At 43.6% G+C, this 19,448-nt stretch overlaps 1 protein-coding gene across 2 annotated transcripts in view; it reads left to right on the top strand.

Moving 5' to 3' along the window:
- Positions 1-19,448, top strand: part of ADAMTS10 (ADAM metallopeptidase with thrombospondin type 1 motif 10) — a 291,074-nt gene that overhangs the window by 195,052 nt on the left and 76,574 nt on the right. For both annotated transcript variants that reach the window (XM_063916365.1, XM_063916373.1), the window contains exons 13-17: positions 682-789; positions 1,884-2,029; positions 2,208-2,271; positions 9,479-9,581; positions 18,345-18,478. In XM_063916365.1, the coding sequence (XP_063772435.1) occupies positions 682-789; positions 1,884-2,029; positions 2,208-2,271; positions 9,479-9,581; positions 18,345-18,478 (555 nt within the window). The remainder of the gene's footprint in view (positions 1-681; positions 790-1,883; positions 2,030-2,207; positions 2,272-9,478; positions 9,582-18,344; positions 18,479-19,448) is intronic.

The raw sequence follows: 19,448 nt of genomic DNA on the forward strand, positions 1-19,448 counted from the left end.
CTATACCAGGATATAAGTGTTATACAAAGAGTGGCATATTAATAGCAGTCAGAAACAAGTGCCAGGAAACATCTATATAAAATAAGTGTGCTGATGATTTTCTGATTATTGTTAGTTGCTGTGTACTTCATATAGTTTAGTTTTTTTCTTAATTATTAAATTCCAATTGATGTTATAAAAAAAAAAAAAAATATATATATATATATATAATGTAGGATCCCATTACTCTCTTGCATGAAAAACATATATATTAATTTACTCATATAGATGACCCCAATAAAGAGTGTGTTTTAGTCAATACGGGGCTCCGAGCAGCGTGGTTCCATCTTTTTGCAATGATGTAATCCAGGAAAAACAGAAATCCGGTAGGAAAGTGAGCATTGCATTCAGAGGACCCAGAATGTGGTCCCTTCCTGGTGCAGATTACACAATTCCTCTCTTGTGTATCCTATTCAGCACTCACTGAGCACCAATTGACTGCTGGGGTATATTTTGGGAAAGCAAAAGTCCTGCTGCAGACATCTCTTATAATACAGTAATATCTTTTAATAGCAAATTAAGAAGAAAATTGTGTGAAGCCTCCAAGAAGACTGTGTTCTACAGACAAATACTCTTTGCCATCAATCAAAAAAGTCAACCATGTTCAAAGGTTTCTTAAGGAAGTGTATTTTCTTGTTGCAGGAAGTCTGCAGTGAATTATGGTGTTTAAGCAAAACCAGTCGTTGCATTACTAACAGCATCCCAGCTGCTGAGGGCACCATCTGCCAGACAAATACCATTGAGAAGGGGGTAAGAAATGCTGCCAGGGCAAAGCAACTCACAATACCCTAATTCACCATGACAAAAACATGAACAGTAGACTTACAGTAGTTGGAGACAAGAAAATACGTTGTCTATTTATTAAGCACAGGAAAGCCCTTTCTCTGATCTTTTCCCTGTAAAAAGGGCTTTTCTCAACTGTTTTCAATTTATCAAAAAGTTAACACCGTATAAATCAGAAATATCTCTGGTGCCCACCTATTTAGAGCCTCTTACCTCCATCGCTATAGATATCTATGGTGATTGAGTCTTTATATAATTCATCAAGTGACAAAAAGCAAAACATTATTCTATAACCAAAGTAAGGAAGTGTGAAGGCGGTATACACTCCCTTCATCCCTGTCATGTGAAACGCTGTGCTTCATCAGCAACGTTAAGCTGCAAAGAAAATCTTTTTTTTTTTTTTTTTTTTAAGTAACCCTACAGTGGTAACTGGTGGTGCTAATAAAATCTATATTGCCACAACAAGCAGCACTAGCTACAAATCTGTATCACTGCTTAATAAATACTGTAGATCCCAAAGACTATCAAACCTTACATTCTGGATTTGTTAACTGGAAATGTTGATCTCGGACAACCTAATTTCCTATAGTTTAGAGCAGTGGTTCTCAAACTCGGTCCTCAGGACCCCACACAGTGCATGTTTTGCAGGCAACCCAGCAGGTGCACAGGTGTATTAATTACTCACTGACACATTTTAAAAGGTTCACAGGTGGAGCTAATTATGTCACTTGTGATTCTGTGAGGAGACCTGCAAAACATGCACTGTGTGGGGTCCTGAGGACCGAGTTTGAGAACCTGTGGTTTTGAAAATATAGTTAACATGTTAACAGGATTAGTAATTATATGTGTTTCCTATAGGGACGCACATGTTGGCTTTTTGTTCCAAAAACATGATTGCTATACATTTGACAAATGGATAAAGATAAAATAGGTAAAGATTTTTGCACATTGTGTCTAAGGATTTAAACCAAATACAAGATAACCAGCAGAGTAGAGACCAGAACTGTTATACGTGATTTGGACCAGGGGACAGTCATGTAACGACTGTGTTCTCTCCTCAGTGGTGTTATAAGAGGGAATGTGTTCCATTTGGGACACGTCCTGAGGGTGTGGATGGAGCATGGGGGCCGTGGTCTCCATGGGGAGAGTGTAGCAGGACCTGTGGAGGAGGTGTATCCTCCTCTATTCGCCACTGTGATAGCCCAAGGTAAGTTATATCAGCTTACTATTTATCAATATTGCATATGAAGCTATCTTCTTGTTGAACATTGCAGTGCTTCTTAAAAATATCTCCAAATGTATCAGCCATTTTGTTTGGAACCATTTCCTACTAATATAATTGGGGAAATCACAATCCTGTCTTCCAACTCTGTATTGAATTTTAGGCCAACTATCGGAGGGAAATATTGCTTGGGAGAGAGGAGGAGATACCGGTCATGCAATATCGATGTGAGTATAGCAGATGGCATATTCAAATGCACACACTAAGGTCTCTTTCGACTGCACACATAAACAGTACACACATGAAATCTTCTATTGAATATTTCTATTGTTTAATATTGAAATATGTATTAGGGTCAAATAAGGGAACAGTTTGTGATCTTGGTGGGAGGGATGCCGGCTGTCACAATACCAACGCCGGCATCTCAATGGTGAAAATTCCAACAGGAGCAAGGTAAGTATTTCAACTCCTCCCCTACACCCCTAGCCCTAATTCTCCCTTACTGCAGCCTAACCCTAACCTCTTCCCTTAGTGCCTAACCCTAACACCACCTTTCCACAGTCTAACCTAAACCCTCCCCCTTAGTGCCTAAACCTAAACCCCCCACCCTGGTGGTGCCTAATGCTCACCCCATCCCCACAGCTTAAACCTAACCCACCCTTCAGCCTAACTCTACCCCCCTTCCCCCCGGGAGGCACCTAAACTTATACCCCCACCCCCAAGGACATAGCCTATCCCTCCCGTAAATACTTACCTTTGGGATTCTGGAGGTCGCGATTCCAGCCGTCGGGATTGTGGCATTGGGATTCTGACCTGTTGTGGATTCTGGCGTCTGTGTTCCGACGGGTGTCGGGATTCCAGCATCTGTATTTCTCTGCCAGGGTCCCGACAAACGTTATCTTGAACGTATACCTTCTATAGCTGGTTGATTTCTGCTGTAGGTTATGAATAGATATTTGGAAATTGGAGATTTATGCTGACATGGTCAATATTTAAAGCAAACAAAAAAATCATAAGAAAAACAAAACTCAATACATCATATTCAAAATATCAAATTCACTTAGTCTTTTGTTCTTTAGAATACAGCATGCTACATTTTAATCCTTAAGTAGACATTTATTACATTTATTTAGTTTCCAGACAAAACAGGAAAGTCGTGTTTACAATGCTGTGTATACAGAGCTGTCTATTAAGAAAATAGATGTACAACAAACCTTACAACAGTAAGCATAAAACAGGCCTAGACTGTATCACAATAATGTAATATTATTATAAAAAACAACCTAAGAACAAATGTAGCAATAATTAATGTAGAGAATTGGCTTATGCAATAAACATTATGGGAGAAATTTAATTATTGTTTCCCAATCTAAAGTGACTGGAGATCGCAGGGGCAATATTCAATTGACACCCTTTATCACGCTGATCGCCCCCATTAGTGTCGGGTTTAGCCATGTAAAGCAGCTAAACCCAACTAAATTAATGGGTACGATCCCGAAAAGTGCTGTTTGGGTCACTTTTCACACATTTCAGCTTGCATCCCGAGGGGTGTAACCTGAAATGTCAGCATCGGCAGCCGACCGCACCCGAACGAAGCTAAAATTGAATCGCTCTGTTGGGAGCCATATGTTGGCTGCCAGTGTGAATTACATTTGAATTCCGCCCCATATATTACTTAAAAATACAGTATATACAATATCCACATCAAATACTAAAATATATTTGCTATTTGCCAAAAAAAACAAACAACTGAAGACAATAGGATTTACACATTTTGTGATGGAAATTAAGGAGCTCTCTGGAATTAAAGTCAACTGTATTAGTACTAAATTCCAAATCTCACATATTGGTATTGCCGTTGTGTATGGAGATATATCTATACTTCTGGTAACAACAATTTCATAGTTCCCTCTATATGTATTTGTTAAAACAAGTCCTTAATTTTGTGTACAGTGGTTTTGTGGCCAGGAGCATGGACCAGAACTTTGGGGATACCACTGCAAACTTTTTAAAGTGCAACAAGGGGGATGTAATCAGGATCCTGGTGGTCAGGATCCCGATAGTTGGAATCCTGACAGCCACAGATCCTGATGGTGTGTGTTAGAGTTAGGGTTACTTTCAGGGTTAGGACTAGGCACTAGATGGAGGGTTAGAGTTAGGCTGCACGGGTCAGTTAGGATTAGGCTGCTGAAGGGGACAGTTAGGGATAGGTTGCGGGAGGGGTGGGTTAGGGGTTATGCTAAGGTTAGATTTAGAATACTCACTGGGATTTGTTGGCAATATGACCACCAGGATTCTGATCATTGAGATCCTGACTGCCGGCATTTCGTACTCCACCCCAACAAGGTTTCTAGGGCATCACCCCTTACTTCCCATTTCTTCAGATTTCTCTTCTCCGCTGAGTAAGACTGAGCCCTCGCTGTGTGTACGGTCACACCGTAGGGACCAAATCAAGGACTGCTCACTGCAGAGGAGAGAGGGATAACATAACAAGTGAACCTCATATGACTGACTATGTAGAAATACACAAATAAACCAAAACAGCATAAACAGTATAAAAATGATATAGCAAATAATTTCTATATTGCAAAAGATAGAATCACTCATATCAACATACATAAAGTCCCACGCTGGGTACTGGAACATTGTACATTGCCAAAAAGTCCAGTGGAAGTCATCTATAAAAATAGCTTTCAATAATGAGGGTCATTCCGACCTGATCGAATACTGCTGTTTTTTGCAGTGCAACGATCAGGTCACTACTGCGCATGCATATGCACCGCAATGTGCAGGTGCGTCATACGGGTACAAAGCGGATTGTTGCTGGGCGATGGATTTAACGAAGAATCCATTCACTCAGCTGATCACAAGAAGATTGACAGGAAGAAGGCATTTATGGGTGTCAACTGGCCGTTTTCAGGGAGTGGTTGGAAAAACGCAGGAGTGTCCAAGCGTTTGCAGGGCGGGTGCCTGACGTCAATTCCGGGACCGGACAGGCTGAAGTGAATGCAGCGGTTGAGTAAGTTCAGACCTACTCAGAAACTGCACAAACTATTTTTGTAGTGCTTGGCTGCACAGGCATTCGCACACTTGCAAAGCTACAATACACTCCCCAGTGGGCGGCGACTATGCGTTTGCACGGCTGCAAAAAGTAGCTAGCGAGCGATCAACTCGGAATGACCCCCAATCAGTGGCGGAACTAGCGAGCGGTGGGCCCAGGTGCGACAAAATGCTTTGGGCCCCCCCTCCCATCATCCCATCCAAGTCCACCCCATCACCCCTGGAGAGGATCTGGTGAGGGGGACCTGCTCAGGGCCAGAGAAATAGACACCTAGCAACAGTGCCGTAACTAGACATTTTAGCACTGTGTGCAAGAAATGGCATTGGAGCCCCACCCCTCCATGTAAAATGGGCAGTGTGCACCCTAGGCGCGTGCAAAAAATATAGGGGCGTGGCTTCGTGAGGAAGGGGTGTGGCCACAAAATAATACCAATTCATATAACGGTGCACAGTAGTCTCCATTATTCAAATTACGCTGCACAGTAGCACCACTACACCAGGTAGAGCCCCTTTTTCACCTTATGGCAGACAGATTCCCCTTTTTACATTACGGCAGACAGCATCCCCTTTTTACACATTACGGCAGACAGCGTCCCCTTTATGCACATTAAGGCAGACAGCGTCCCCCTTTTTACACATAACGCCAGACAGCGTCCGCTTTTTACACATAACGGCAGACAGCGTCCCGCTTTTTACACATTAAGGCAGACAGCGTCCCCTTTTTTACACATTAAGGCAGACAGCGTGCCCTTTTTACACATTACGGCAGACAGCATCCCCCATTTTACACATTAAGGCAGACAGCGTCCCCTTTTTACACATTACGGCAGACAGCGTCCCCCTTTTTACACATTAAGGCAGACAGCGTCCCCCTTTTTACACATTAAGGCAGATAGCGTCCCCTTTTTACACATTACGGCAGACAGCATCCCCCTTTTTACACATTAAGGCAGGCAGCGTCCCCTTTTTTACACATTACGGCAGACAGCATCCCCCTTTTTACACATTACGGCAGACAGCGTGCCCTTTTTCACATTACAGCAGACAGCATCACCCTTTTTACACATTACGGCAGACAGCATCCCCCTTTTTACACATTAAGGCAGACAGCGTCCCTTTTTACACATTAAGACAGACAGCGTCCCCTTTTTACACATTACGGCAGACAGCACCCCCCTTTTTACACATTACGGCAGACAGCGTCCCCTTTTTACACAAGGCAGACAGGAAGGAAAGAAAGAAAGAAAGGGAGGAGGAGGGAGGTGGAGGAGGGAGCCGCACCAGCTGTCCCTGTCCTTCACCATAGGCTGTCCTCCGCCGCTGTGAATGCTGGGATGCGCTTCCACCAATTACACAGCGCTGCTGCGGCTCCCTCCTCCACCTCTCTCCTCCTCCTTCTCCCCCGTGGCCGCTGCGCTTCTCTCCTCGGCGGGCGGCTGTGACTCAGTTTGACTCATTACATGCCGCGCTGCTTTGGGTTCCTGGACAGTGGCAGTCTCCACTGCAAGGCACTGCTTGCACTGGCGGTAGTTCCGCCACTGACCCCAATGTGTTAACAAGTTTTAGTAACCAATCTCTTTTTTTTCCATAGTTTATTTTAGCACACATTAACATATCTTGGGCAGCAGTTTTTTGTCTGTTGAAGTATTAGACAGAATTACAGTGTTCCCAAGTTCCAACAAATTTTGAACATTGTGAGAAGAAATCATTAACACTCTGGAACAAGTATTCCCAAGGTCCTAAACAACAAGAAAAGCATAAATGAAAATCCTAATAAACATTATGGACTTGTTTATTAAGCATTACTATAATTATTATTGTTGGCCTGTAGATACATATATATATATATATATATATATATGCAACAAAAAACTAAAATATTTATAACGTATACAATAGACAAGATCAAGTTTTAGCATATCAATAACTATGTATGAATAAAAATTATAGATATTTTTACCTGACAGAATTATGAATATGCATAACCTCCCTCATATGAAAAAGGACTGTTAGAAACAATGGGATGCAGTTAATATACCGGCTGTGGGGATCCCGGCATTCAGGAGACTGACACCGGAATCCCAACAGCCGGTGAAATGCCGCCAGCCGGAATCCCGACAAACGCGAGTCTCTGGTCCCGAAGCATGGTGAGAACAGCGAGTTCCCTCGCTGCTGGGTTTCCAAGGTACTGTATATGGGATTATGGTACTATATAGGATTATGTGGGGCAGCTACTGATGACACGTATGATCATGGAGCTCCTCACCGACTAAACCTAAGCATGTTTTAGCATTGTAAACTCAAAGCAAGTTCTGCAATTGGCCCCTAAACATGCCTCTAAGAAAAGAGCTGAGGCCCCAGCAGAAGTTGCTCAGTATTTTACACAGAAACACTGTACTCTCTCACAAGTCTCTAGTGAGCAGAAAGTTTTACCTCTGTACTATATTGTAGTTCTCCAGAATATTACTCAGAGGAAGTAAACAAGCCTTCACTTCCGAACTCCATAAGGAAGTGGAGGTGATAGAAATAGAAATGACCTCACTGGGCAGCCACACTGAATGAAGTGGGCTTTCCATTGGGCTTTCAACTCCTCCAGCTATAGCATAATTGACCACTATTATGTGTTATTTTGTGCTCATTATTTAATTAGAGACTACTGGCTGTTATAGCAAGCACCTCTCAAAGGTGATAGGCTGGCATCATGATGCCAAGAACAAATGTAGAGGGCCAGTACCTGATTCTGTTGTACAAAACTATCATTGGTTTGTGTTTAAGCACCCAACATGTGCCCGGACTTTTTCTTTTCTTTTTTTTCACATTTATCTTTTTTTTTTTTTTTTCATATTAAAGAGTAAAAAACAAAATAAAACTTTTTTTCCTCATGTATCTTTGTTTGAATGATACAAAAAAAAGAATATTTCACTAAATGAAAATATATCTTACTGTGGAACAAAAGCACTAGCTAGAAACACTTTTTAGAGCCAAATTACATTTAGAGAATCAGGAACAATATGGCTAGATGATTCACTCTTTCTCTTTACCACATTATTCATATTCCAGGATCAATATGAATTTTTCTTGTAGCTCAACTATCCAAGTAATAATAGTCACCAACATTGTTCCAATGCTTTGATCCAATCACTTTCACAACAGTCTCACATGATTTATTAGGCTCTTACACGGATGGTTCCATACTGTATGGAGAATGAGTAGAAATGACCTCACTTACAAATGACTATCTCTGATGTTATATAGGAATACTTTAATATTAATATTAATAACACCCCCGACACAGTGAAGGCCACAGTCTGGGTTGCTCACATATCAGTAATCAGAGGCAAATTATCATCTGTACCTCACACTGTAGGCACACCCAATCTAAATTGGTTGATTATTTATCTCAATAAATCAAATTCTTGGAACAGTTACATAAACTACCTCATTCTTCAAGCACTTACCAAAAGCTTATCAAATAAACTTTGGCTGAACCAAAGATCTTATGACAGAAATGACAAAAGTATAAGAACCTCTTAGACTATACAGACCTTACGTGATAAAAAAAATGTAAACCATCATGACCTCAAATATATTATGGGGCCTATTCATCATGTTAATAATTAAGTATCGAACTCACTGCGAGTAGCAAAAATCACTGGAGCAATTCAACATTGGTGGGATGGATAGTGCGTGTCCCTGGGATGGGGGGTACTATCCCTAGGGGGCCTAGGGGCTAGAGTGCGGTGTGTATGTTCCTAGCTACTTTAGTGAGACACTGCTGAGACACGTAGAACCTGTAGTGAATGGTGATTATTCCCGTGGGCTGGGTGATGGCCCCCATCCCCCCACTCCAGCCCGAACCTCCAGCTTTATGTCAGTTGCTCCCGCCCGGCTAACGGCACCCTAAAGTGCCTGCTAGCTGCAGCAGCAGATGACAGCTTCTCGGAAGAGCTGCAGCTGGCCTGGAAAGGCACGCAGTATCTACTGGCCCAATTGGCAATGTTAAGCAAGGTCTGACAGGAGGGAGCATGGGAACTTCCCTGCTTTCCAGTGGCATATAAATATATATTTATATATACTATATATATATATATATATATATATATACTGTATATATAAAATCGGAGTCGCATTTAAGAAGCGGGCCTACATATCCCTAGTCAGACATCAAATAAATGCAACTCACATGTACTTAGCAGACTTAATTTCAATCCAACCAGTGTCAACATATCTAGCATCTTCAAGAAGTTAAGCATGATAATACTACTGAAGTTACGCAAGTAAATACTGAAAAGATTACTAGTTGGAAGGAGAATAGGGTTTTACCTAAAGGTATTCTAAACAAATACTAATTAATTGAATGGAACTTTTTTTCAGGAGTGCCCAGCTGGTTCTCAGGACTTTCGGGAGATGCAGTGTGCAGAGTTCGATAATATAGCATTTAGAGGAAAATATTATTCATGGAAAAGTTACAAAGGAGGTAAGATTCTCTGTTAGGACAATGGGGGCTATTCAGATCCGATCGCTGCTGTGCGTTTCCGCACAGCGGGCGATCAGGTCCTAACTGCGCATGCGTATGCACAGTAATGCACACGCACATTGGACAACAACAATGGGCATCTCAGGTCAGCGACGGGATGGTGCTAAAAATCCGATCACATGGTGATTGACAGGAAGAGGCTGTTTTTGGGTGGCAACTGAGCATTTACAGGGAGTGTTCGGAAAAATGCAGGCATTCCAAAGTATTTTCAGGGAGGGTGTGTGACGTGAACTCCAGCCCCGAACAGCCTAATTCTATCGCACTGTAGGAGTAAGTCCTGGGCTGCACACACACTGCACAAAGTACATTTTAGCAGCTCAGCATACACATAGGAACGCACACTTGCACAGTGAATATACACTCCCCCTGGAGGTGGCGACTATCTGAACGCAGGTCAGCAAAATTAGCAGGCCAGTGATCAGATTTGAATGAACCCCAATGTACAGTGTACTGCCCAAAAAAAGATAAAAAGCACTAATTTCATGACTACAAAACCTAATTATTTAGAATGCTTACAATTTACATTTACATTTATCTCAAATATGTTTACCCACTGATTAGTAACATAGGGCAGATGTAAATAGAAGTGATAAGTGGATGGTGATAACGCACCAGCCAATCAGCTCCTAACTGTAGTTTTTCAAACCCAGAATGATTGGCTGGTGCGTTATCACCTTCCACTTATCATTGCTTTATCACTTCTCCAGGATTAATACATCTGCCCCATAGGACCCTATTCAGGTTTGACCGCTAATCTTCCTAAAAAGCAGTTGCTGCGATCAAATAGTTGCCGCCCAGAAATAGAGAAAAAACATCCATTGCAGAAATTGCAAATGCATCGCAATACGCAATGTGATCGAATAACCATATGCAAATACCGGAACATCAAATAATTTTTCCATCTGCACCAGGCAAGGATGTCCACAATTCTGTAAATGCAAGAGGCTGGAAGTACGTCAGAGACCCACCCGAAAAAACGCCTTATCATGCCTGCGTTTTTACAAACACACCCACAAAATGCCATGTTTCCTCCCCTTAACGCTGGCTACCTGTCAATCAAAATGCAATTGCGTTGAAGCACAATGCGTTTGCAGAAATAATCTCAAATCGCGGGTGCATATGTGCAGTGTGAATACTGCGCATGCACAGTCGATTGCTAATCGTCTGAATTGCATTTTCTTAAATGTAATGATCCAACCTGAATCGGATCCTTGGGCATCACATGAGCATGAATAAAAATAATGCTGTAAGTATAGATAACTTACATGTGTAACAAAACAAAATGTTTCCATTCCAAAAATACTTTTTAGAATACCCCAAAACCCAAAAATGTCAGGCAACATGTAAGAAAACGATGAAGAAACATATACAAAGTGTTTTTATTTTTTTATTTTGCATTTATATTTTCTACTACCACAAATGAGATTTGGCACCATTTTCCATTGTGAGCTCTTCTTTAGTTACAGAATAATTTTTATTTATTTACATCAAATGCTAACTTTGTAAAAAAAGGAAACTATGTATTGTTTTCATACATTTACACCTTGTTAGCAATAACTTTGAAATAGTGTGATGATCTGTTACAAGTAAAACATAATCCCCACAGAGGAATTATTTAAACATTTCATTGCACAAGGCCGCTTATATATTCTTATTCATCATAGAGAGGTAGTTAGCTGTGTGTAATGTGTCTGTATGACTGGGCTTACGTCACCTACTGTATTTATTTATTTTACACACTGAACTACTGTATGCTCCCAATTTTCACAGTTTTGTGTGTGGAACCCTTATGAGTGGCCATCATCCCACATTGTTTAAGGGGGTGTGATATAGGGTCCCGGCGGTCGGGATGCTGGCAGTCACATGACTGACACTGGCATCCCAACAATTCCCCACGTTGACAGGGAACAAGGTAATTAATTTACCCCTCCCCTGTCCTCTACCCTAACCCTAATCCACCTGGGGTGGTGGCTAGGGCTAAAATAGGGGGTGGAGGCTAGGGCTAATTCACAGGTGGTGGCAGCTAGGGTTAAGACTCGAGGGTGGTGGCTATCCCCCCCTCTAATGCCTAACTCTAACCCTGAGGGCCCTAACCGTCACCCCGATATTTACCTTTGGGATGTCGGCATTCTGTGTTCCTTATTCCAAGTTGTGTCAGGATTCTGGTGTCAGTCACATGACTGCTGACATCCAGGCCGCCAGAATGCTGATCGCATTCCATTTTAGGACCCCTTTTGTGACCATATGGGCATCTTGCTATGTGTTTTCACCCAGGGCCACCAAGAGCAAACTGGGTCTCTGACGCTAAAGCTTCTTGACCCACATTGAGGGGGAGGGGTTTGACCATGAGTTTACCTAGCCTGTGCTTGTAGCTTTGACAGAAACAAGTGCAATGCACACAGCCTAGGAGGCGTGTACTTAACAAAAAGAAGAATAAAAGGCAGCCTACTACAACAGCTATAAAATTAAGTAAAATGTGACCTTGGTTTATCACGTTTTCTGCCTTGCTACTCTTCCCTACAAAAGAGTGTTCTGTGTTCTTTCTGTTTTCACACCCATCTGTCAGGCCCCCCTCCTAAATTCACCCTACCAGTATTCTGCACTCCCCACCTCCTCCCCTCACAGTCTTGCTGGGGAATTTGTCCCCTGGGAGATTCCACACATAGATTCTAATGTGAAGGATTTAGCTAAAATGCTCAACTCAGCGCATTCCTGGAAGGAGAGTGCAGAGGTGCAAAGGGAACATGAGGCCAGGAACAAAGCTTAATGCACACCAGATGCAACTAAATTCCTCCTGAGATCAGTGGTACAGGGATCCTTCTTTATTCAGGGTAAAATTATAGGGTTCCCCAAATTCACATCCAAAGACCAGAATGTGCTATTTTCTCATTTGAGATTTTAACATAATCTTAATTTTTGAACTATTTGGCTTCTAAAAGATAATTATGTTGTAGTCAGCCAAGTCCATATAAATTTATTGTCAGCATAAACCACATCTGGACTTGGAATGAACAGGGTTCTCTGTTACAGACTACAGTATGAGGCCCCGAAACATTGTTTCACACAGCAAGACTTGAGTTATTCCAGGCACAGAGACACCTGTTCAATAGGTTTGGCAAATACCATACAAACTTAGATACTGGAAGAATAGGCTTAATCACCACAAATATAAATGTACTAGCTACCAGCTAGTCAAAATGACGGAATAACATAACAGTAATGTCAGCAGCTGTGTATTCCCGAACACAGCAACAATTGAATTGCTCCCTTGGGTGCCATCTAGTGGCCACTGGAGTGCGAAATAATTTAATTCCTTCCATAGGGGTAATGAGCAGCGTTAGCCTTTTATTATATAGGATCATTTCTTACAAGCAAAGGCTAACTGAGATTATACATCAATTAAGTGTTTTTATAATTCAGGCATATGTGATTAATAGGTCTATATATCAAACTTATCACCCCCTTAAATCATGTGGCAACAGGATTCCCTGCAATTTCCTGATGGCTTAGCCCAAGAGATATTAGCTAAGAAATACATTTTTTCCATAGTGCTGCAGTCTTCTCCAGTCTTTACAGCTTGATACACCGATAACAAACACCATTGTTGCCTGTAGGCTGCTTTTCTGATTTTTTTTCACCAGAGTGGGATCTTCGTTGGACCTCTGGCAGGCAGCTTACACTTGCACATACATAGTATGATGGCTGAGAATAAGTAGGACCTGAATCTGGCAGTAAAGTGATAGTATAATTTATCACTTTACTATTTACTCTTTGCTGGGATGGGCTCTTACTAGAGCCACTGTCCCTATAAGAGTACAGTGATATTTACTGCAGCGTTCAAAGTTCATTGGGTCAGATGTATTAAGCCTGTAGAAGTGATAAAGCAGTGATAAGTGCAAGGTGATAATGCACCAGCCAATCATTACAGGTTTCAAAAATGACAGAAATTGATTGGCTGGTGCGTTATCACCTTCCACTTATCACTGCCTTATTACTTCTCCAAGCTTAATACATTTGCCCCAATTTATTGTCTTGACATGTGGCTATAAGGAATTATACTTTTTGGACCTCCCCCCACTGCTCCCAATAATAAACAAGTCCCAAACTGAGGAATTGACCCCACAACCACCATATATTTGTTTTACACAGGGTAGAAGTATGAGCACCAACTGTGTGTTTGGGGGAAGGGACCTTGTTCAGGCAAAGACAAAAAAAGACAATATACTGTAAAACATCTGCTAAACTACTAATTTTGTGGGACTTTTGAGCAACTACATTATTGCTCAGCTGGAAGTGGATGGGGCTTCCAGATGCCCAGAGGCGGCTTTAGATAGCGTCTTGGAAAGCGACTATAGAAGATGTCTTTCACAACAACCAGATGTACAGGTGGGGATACTACATGCCAGTGTAGCAATGCAAGTAGCACACAACAAACTTGCTTATAGCAAGCTGCTGTGGGAGATCCAGACAACCCAGGAAACACTGAATAACAGTGGGTAGCAATGTGGTATATCCAGAGGCTTAGCACAGAGACATGACACCCGGAGCAGGGTCATGTCATGGTGCCCCCACCCACCACCATACACACACACACACACACACACACACACACACACACACACACACACACACACACACAGACACAGATAGATAGATAGATAGATAGATAGATAGATAGATAGATAGATAGATAGATAGATAGATAGATTCACACACATTTAGGGGGTAATTCTGAGTTGATCGCAGCAGGATTTTTGTTAGCAGTTGGGCAAAACCATGTGCACTGCAGGGGAGGCAGATATAACATGTGCAGAGAGAAATAGATTTGGGTGTGGTGACTTAAATCTGCAATCTAAATTGCAGTGAAAAAGTAAAGCAGCCAGTATTTACCCTGCACAGAAACAAAATAACCCACCCAAATCTAACTCTCTCTGCACATGTTATGTCTGCCTCCCCTGCAGTGCACATGGTTTTGCCCAACTGCTAAAAAATTTCCTGCTGCGATCAACTTGGAATTACCCCCTTAGGAACAGACATGCTTTAAACACACAAATATGCACACAGATATACACAGACATCAGTGCCGTAACTAGGCATTTTAGCACTGTGTGCAAGAAACGACAGTGGCGCCCCCATCCCCCCATGTAAGATGGGAGCAGTGCGCGCCGCAGCCCCGTGAAAAATTATAGGGGCGTGGCTTCACGGGGAAGGGGCGTGGCCACACAATAATAGCAATTCATACTACGGTGCACAGTAGTCTACATTATTCAAATTACGCTGCACAGTAGCGCCACTACACCAGGTAGAGCCCCTTTTATACATTACAGCAGACAGCGTCCCCCTTTTTACACATTACGGCAGCCAGTCCCCCTTTTTACACATTGCGGCAGCCAGGCCCCCTCTTTACACATTGCGGCAGCCAGGCCCCCTTTTTACACATTGCGGCAGCCAGGACCCCATTTTACACATTGCGGCAGCCAGGACCCCTTTTTACACATTGCGGCAGCCAGACCCCCTTTTTATACATTGCGGCAGCCAGGACCCCTTTTTACACATTGCGGCAGCCAGACCCCCTTTTTATACATTGCGGCAGCCAGGACCCCTTTTTACACATTGCGGCAGCCAGGCCCCCTTTTTACACATTGCGGCAGCCAGGACCCCTTTTTACACATTGCGGCAGCCAGGACCCCTTTTTACACATTGCGGCAGCCAGGCCCCCTTTTTACACATTGCGGCAGCCAGACCCCCTTTTTATACATTGCGGCAGCCAGGACCCCATTTTACACATTGCGGCAGCCAGGCCCCCTTTTTACACATTGCGGCAGCCAGGACCCCATTTTACACATTGCGGCAGCCAGGACCCCCCCCTTTTTACACATTGCGGCAGCCAGACCCCCTTTTTATACATTGCGGCAGCCAGGACCCCTTTTTACACATTGCGGCAGACGGTGTCCCCCTGAGAGAGAGAGAGAGAGAGAGAGAGAGAGAAAGAGAGAGAGGGATATACTTACCTTCTCCCCGCTGACAGGCTCCTCGTGCTGGCATCGATCTCCCTCTCGGTGCAGGCAGTGAGATGAGAAGGAGGAGGAGGGAGGGGGAGCAGGGAGCCGCAGCAGCGCTATTTGATTGGTAGTTAGCGCCGCTGCAGCATCCCCCTCTCCTTCTGTATTGGCTGCCCGGCGCTGCTATGGATGCTGGGATGAAGGAACCGCATCCCAGCATCCATAGCAGCGCCGGGCAGCCAATACAGAAGGAGAGGGGGATGCTGCAGCGGCGCTTACTACCAATCAAATAGCGCTGCTGCGGCTCCCTGCTCCCCCTCCCTCCTCCTCCTTGAACCCGGCGCTGGTCTCTTCTCCCTCCAGCCGCGCACGGCGCACACAGAGGCGGCATGTGATGAGTCAATTTGACTCATTACATGCCGCTGGCCGTTGCGCCCTCAGGGCAACTGCGCTGTGTGCCAAGCCCACTTGGCACACACGTAGTTACGGCCCTGACAGACATACATATGTAAACACACACATATACACACAGACATACATAAACACACACATATACACAGACATAAACACACACACATATACTCACACATACTGTATACAAAGATATATGCACATAAACACAAAGATATATACACATAAGCACAGATATATACATGTATATACATAAACACACACATATGCACACATAGACACACAAACCGAAATATACACATAAACACACAGTATACACAGACATAAACACTTACAAACATATATACACACAGTATACACACATTAATTCTCACCAAGAGGGCAGCAACAGAGCAGCTCCTTGTTCTAGCTTGGAGGGGCGGAGTTTCTATGTGATTGCCCTCCGTGGGTAGAAGGAAAGGACTGATGAAAGGGAAGGGGTGGCCACCACACCGCCTGAATGTTTCATATCACTGAATGCATATACCTGACAGCCAGGAAGGTTCTTCTAACAAGTCTCCAAACCTCTTTTCTTCCCTTACAACACACCACACTACACTGCACTGCACTGGACTCTCTGTATTGCAATCAGTGACATGGAACATGCAGGCAGTGTGGTGGCCACCCCTTCCCTCTCTTCCAGTCACCTCTCCTCCTACCCCGAGTCCCGGCTCCTCGCACTGTGTTAGAGAACTGGCGCCTTCTGTCCCCGGCGACGCCTGGAGCTCAAGCTCCACTCGCTCCACCCTCGCTACACCCCTGGGTATATCAAGATATTGAAACGATTCAATGCACCAACCAGTGCTCTAACAGGGCACTTCTGCATCTGGGGCCAGACCCCACTGCTTCCTAATCATGCTGAGATAGCAATAACAGAACTAGTATTGTGGTGGCACATATACAGACACAATGCATGTTAAATAGACTTAGCATATTGTAACTTATCTCCAGCGGTGACCGTTTTCAATCATAGGGCTTTTCGCCCCTGTGGTAACAATGTCCCTATATTTGGAATGTTTGGCAGGCTCAGACTCTTTATAATCCCGGAAAGTTAGGCAAGTCTCCTGCAGTGCTGTAGCAACCCCCCGCACCCTCCCCCTTGGCCATCCACTTACAAGTGGGCAGGCCGAGGGGACTAGATTTGCGCTAAATTGCATCATCATATTCCCACCACCGCTCTACAATGCCTGTAATATTGGCATTGTGTAGCAGGGGCGTGGCCACAATGTCGTGACTGCGACTGCCACACCAAATGTGCCGCCTCCAATATATAGCATAGCCCCCATCCCTCCCCGATTACGAGTCACACTGTCCTCCCAGCCCCCTGCTGTGCCAAACTGACTTCAGTCAGTAACGCTGCATTGTTGCCATGCAGTGTCCACCCCATTGGCGTTTCTATAATGCGTGCAGTGTGTGCGGTGCACACAGGCCCCTGAGTCCAGGGGGGGCCCACACCACACACACTGCACCCATTTCTCCTATACTTACCTTTCCGTAATCCATCGCTGACCGTGTGTGGGCCCCCTACTCTCCCGTAACCGTTGCTAGCACACTGACCACTAGAGACTCTGGCACAGTGCCAGAGTCTACAGCGCATGCACAGGACTCTGAAAAAATGGTGCGACGGCCATTTTTCTGAGTCCTGCGCATGCGCTGTAGACTCTGGCACTGTGCCAGAGTCTACAGCGCTCAGAGCGCTAGCAGCAGCGCAACGGCTATGGGAGAGGAGGGGGCCAACACACGGAGTCTGCACATGGGTCCCCTCCTCTCTAGAAACACCCCTGGTCCAACACTTGAGATGTGTAAGACTCCCACAACACATGTGCAGTATGTGAAAATTCCAAGGCTTTTATGAACTGCATTGACTGCATCCCAGAGAAGCCAGATTGGGCTGTGTAAAAGTTAAGAAGTGGCTTCCTACAGGAAGCCAGCTCTTTGCTTATTGCAGCCCGGTGTGTCAGTCCTAGAGGGAGGAAACACCTCCCAATGGGATTGCCTTGTGTGTCTGTGACTGACAGATAGGACTTCCAATAGAAAGTCACTGCCAATCACAGTGAAGCCAGTGCAGTCACAGACTGCGTCTGGCTTCACTGACACTGAGAGGGGTGGCAGATTTTACCTGGTGGGGCTACAAGTCTTGCAGCCCATAGGTTAAATCTGCACCTGCAAATAACTGATATATATATACTGTAGAGCATTTTGTGACTTTGAGACTAATATATGGTGGTTTTGTACCATTTTTTGATTGTAGGTGGTGTGAAGGCTTGTTCCCTGAACTGCTTAGCTGAAGGCTTTAACTTTTACACTGAGAGAGCGGCAGCTGTAATCGATGGGACACCCTGTAGACAGGAATTTTATGATATTTGTGTTAATGGGGAGTGCAAGGTAAGTACTTTATGATGCTCGAAGGGGCGATTAGGTAGTAAGAAAGATTATTTGTGAATTTAATTTTGATTTCAAACTCCAAAAAGCAGTAAAGTTATTTCTAACTTCAATGGAAATATTGGTAAGAGATGCACACAAATTGTGAATAATCCCGCACCAGTCCTAATATATTCTATATATATATGGATTAGATATATTGTGGTGTTCTCTGCTTTGCTAGAAAATATCTCAGGTCTTACACCTCATATATATTCATGTTAGCAGGTGCTCTCCAAATGCTTGTGGGTCTCAGACCCATATTCTAATACAAAAACCAGAAAGAGAAAAAAGAAGCATTTTTTGTTGGACACACTCAACCACTGTTCTGTTTTTTAGAGTTAAAATAACTTTTCTTTATTGGATATGCATTAAAATAAATTGGGGGAATTGGTAAAATATTAAAATATAGTGTGAATAAGAAAAACAAAGTGTGATATTAAAACTACTTTTTCCGATCGGTGATCCCTCAAAGTGAAAGACACAATAAAGGGCTAATTTGCCTATAAATAATTCTGTGTTTGTGCCTTATTGATATTGGCTCTCATTCCGAGTTGTTTGCTCGCTAGATGCTTTTAGCAGCTGTGCAAACGCTAAGCCGCCGCCCTCTGGGAGTGTATCTTAGCTTAGCAGAAGTGCGAACGAAAGGATCGCAGAGCGGCTACAAAATTATTTTGTACAGCTTCAGAGTAGCTCCAGACCTACTCCTAGCTTGCGATCACTGCAGACTATTTAGTTCCTGTTTTGACGTCACGAACACGCCCTGTGTTCGGCCAGCCACGCCTACGTTTCACAAGCCACGCCTGTGTTTTTTCACTCACGCCCTGAAAACGGTCAGTTGACACCAAGAAACACCCACTTCCTGTCAATCACTCTGCGGTCAGGATTGCGACTGAAAAGCTTCGCTAGACCTTGTGTGCAACTACATCGTTCG

The sequence above is a fragment of the Pseudophryne corroboree genome, chromosome 1, assembly GCF_028390025.1.
Source record: "Pseudophryne corroboree isolate aPseCor3 chromosome 1, aPseCor3.hap2, whole genome shotgun sequence".
Lineage (NCBI taxonomy): Eukaryota > Metazoa > Chordata > Amphibia > Anura > Myobatrachidae > Pseudophryne > Pseudophryne corroboree.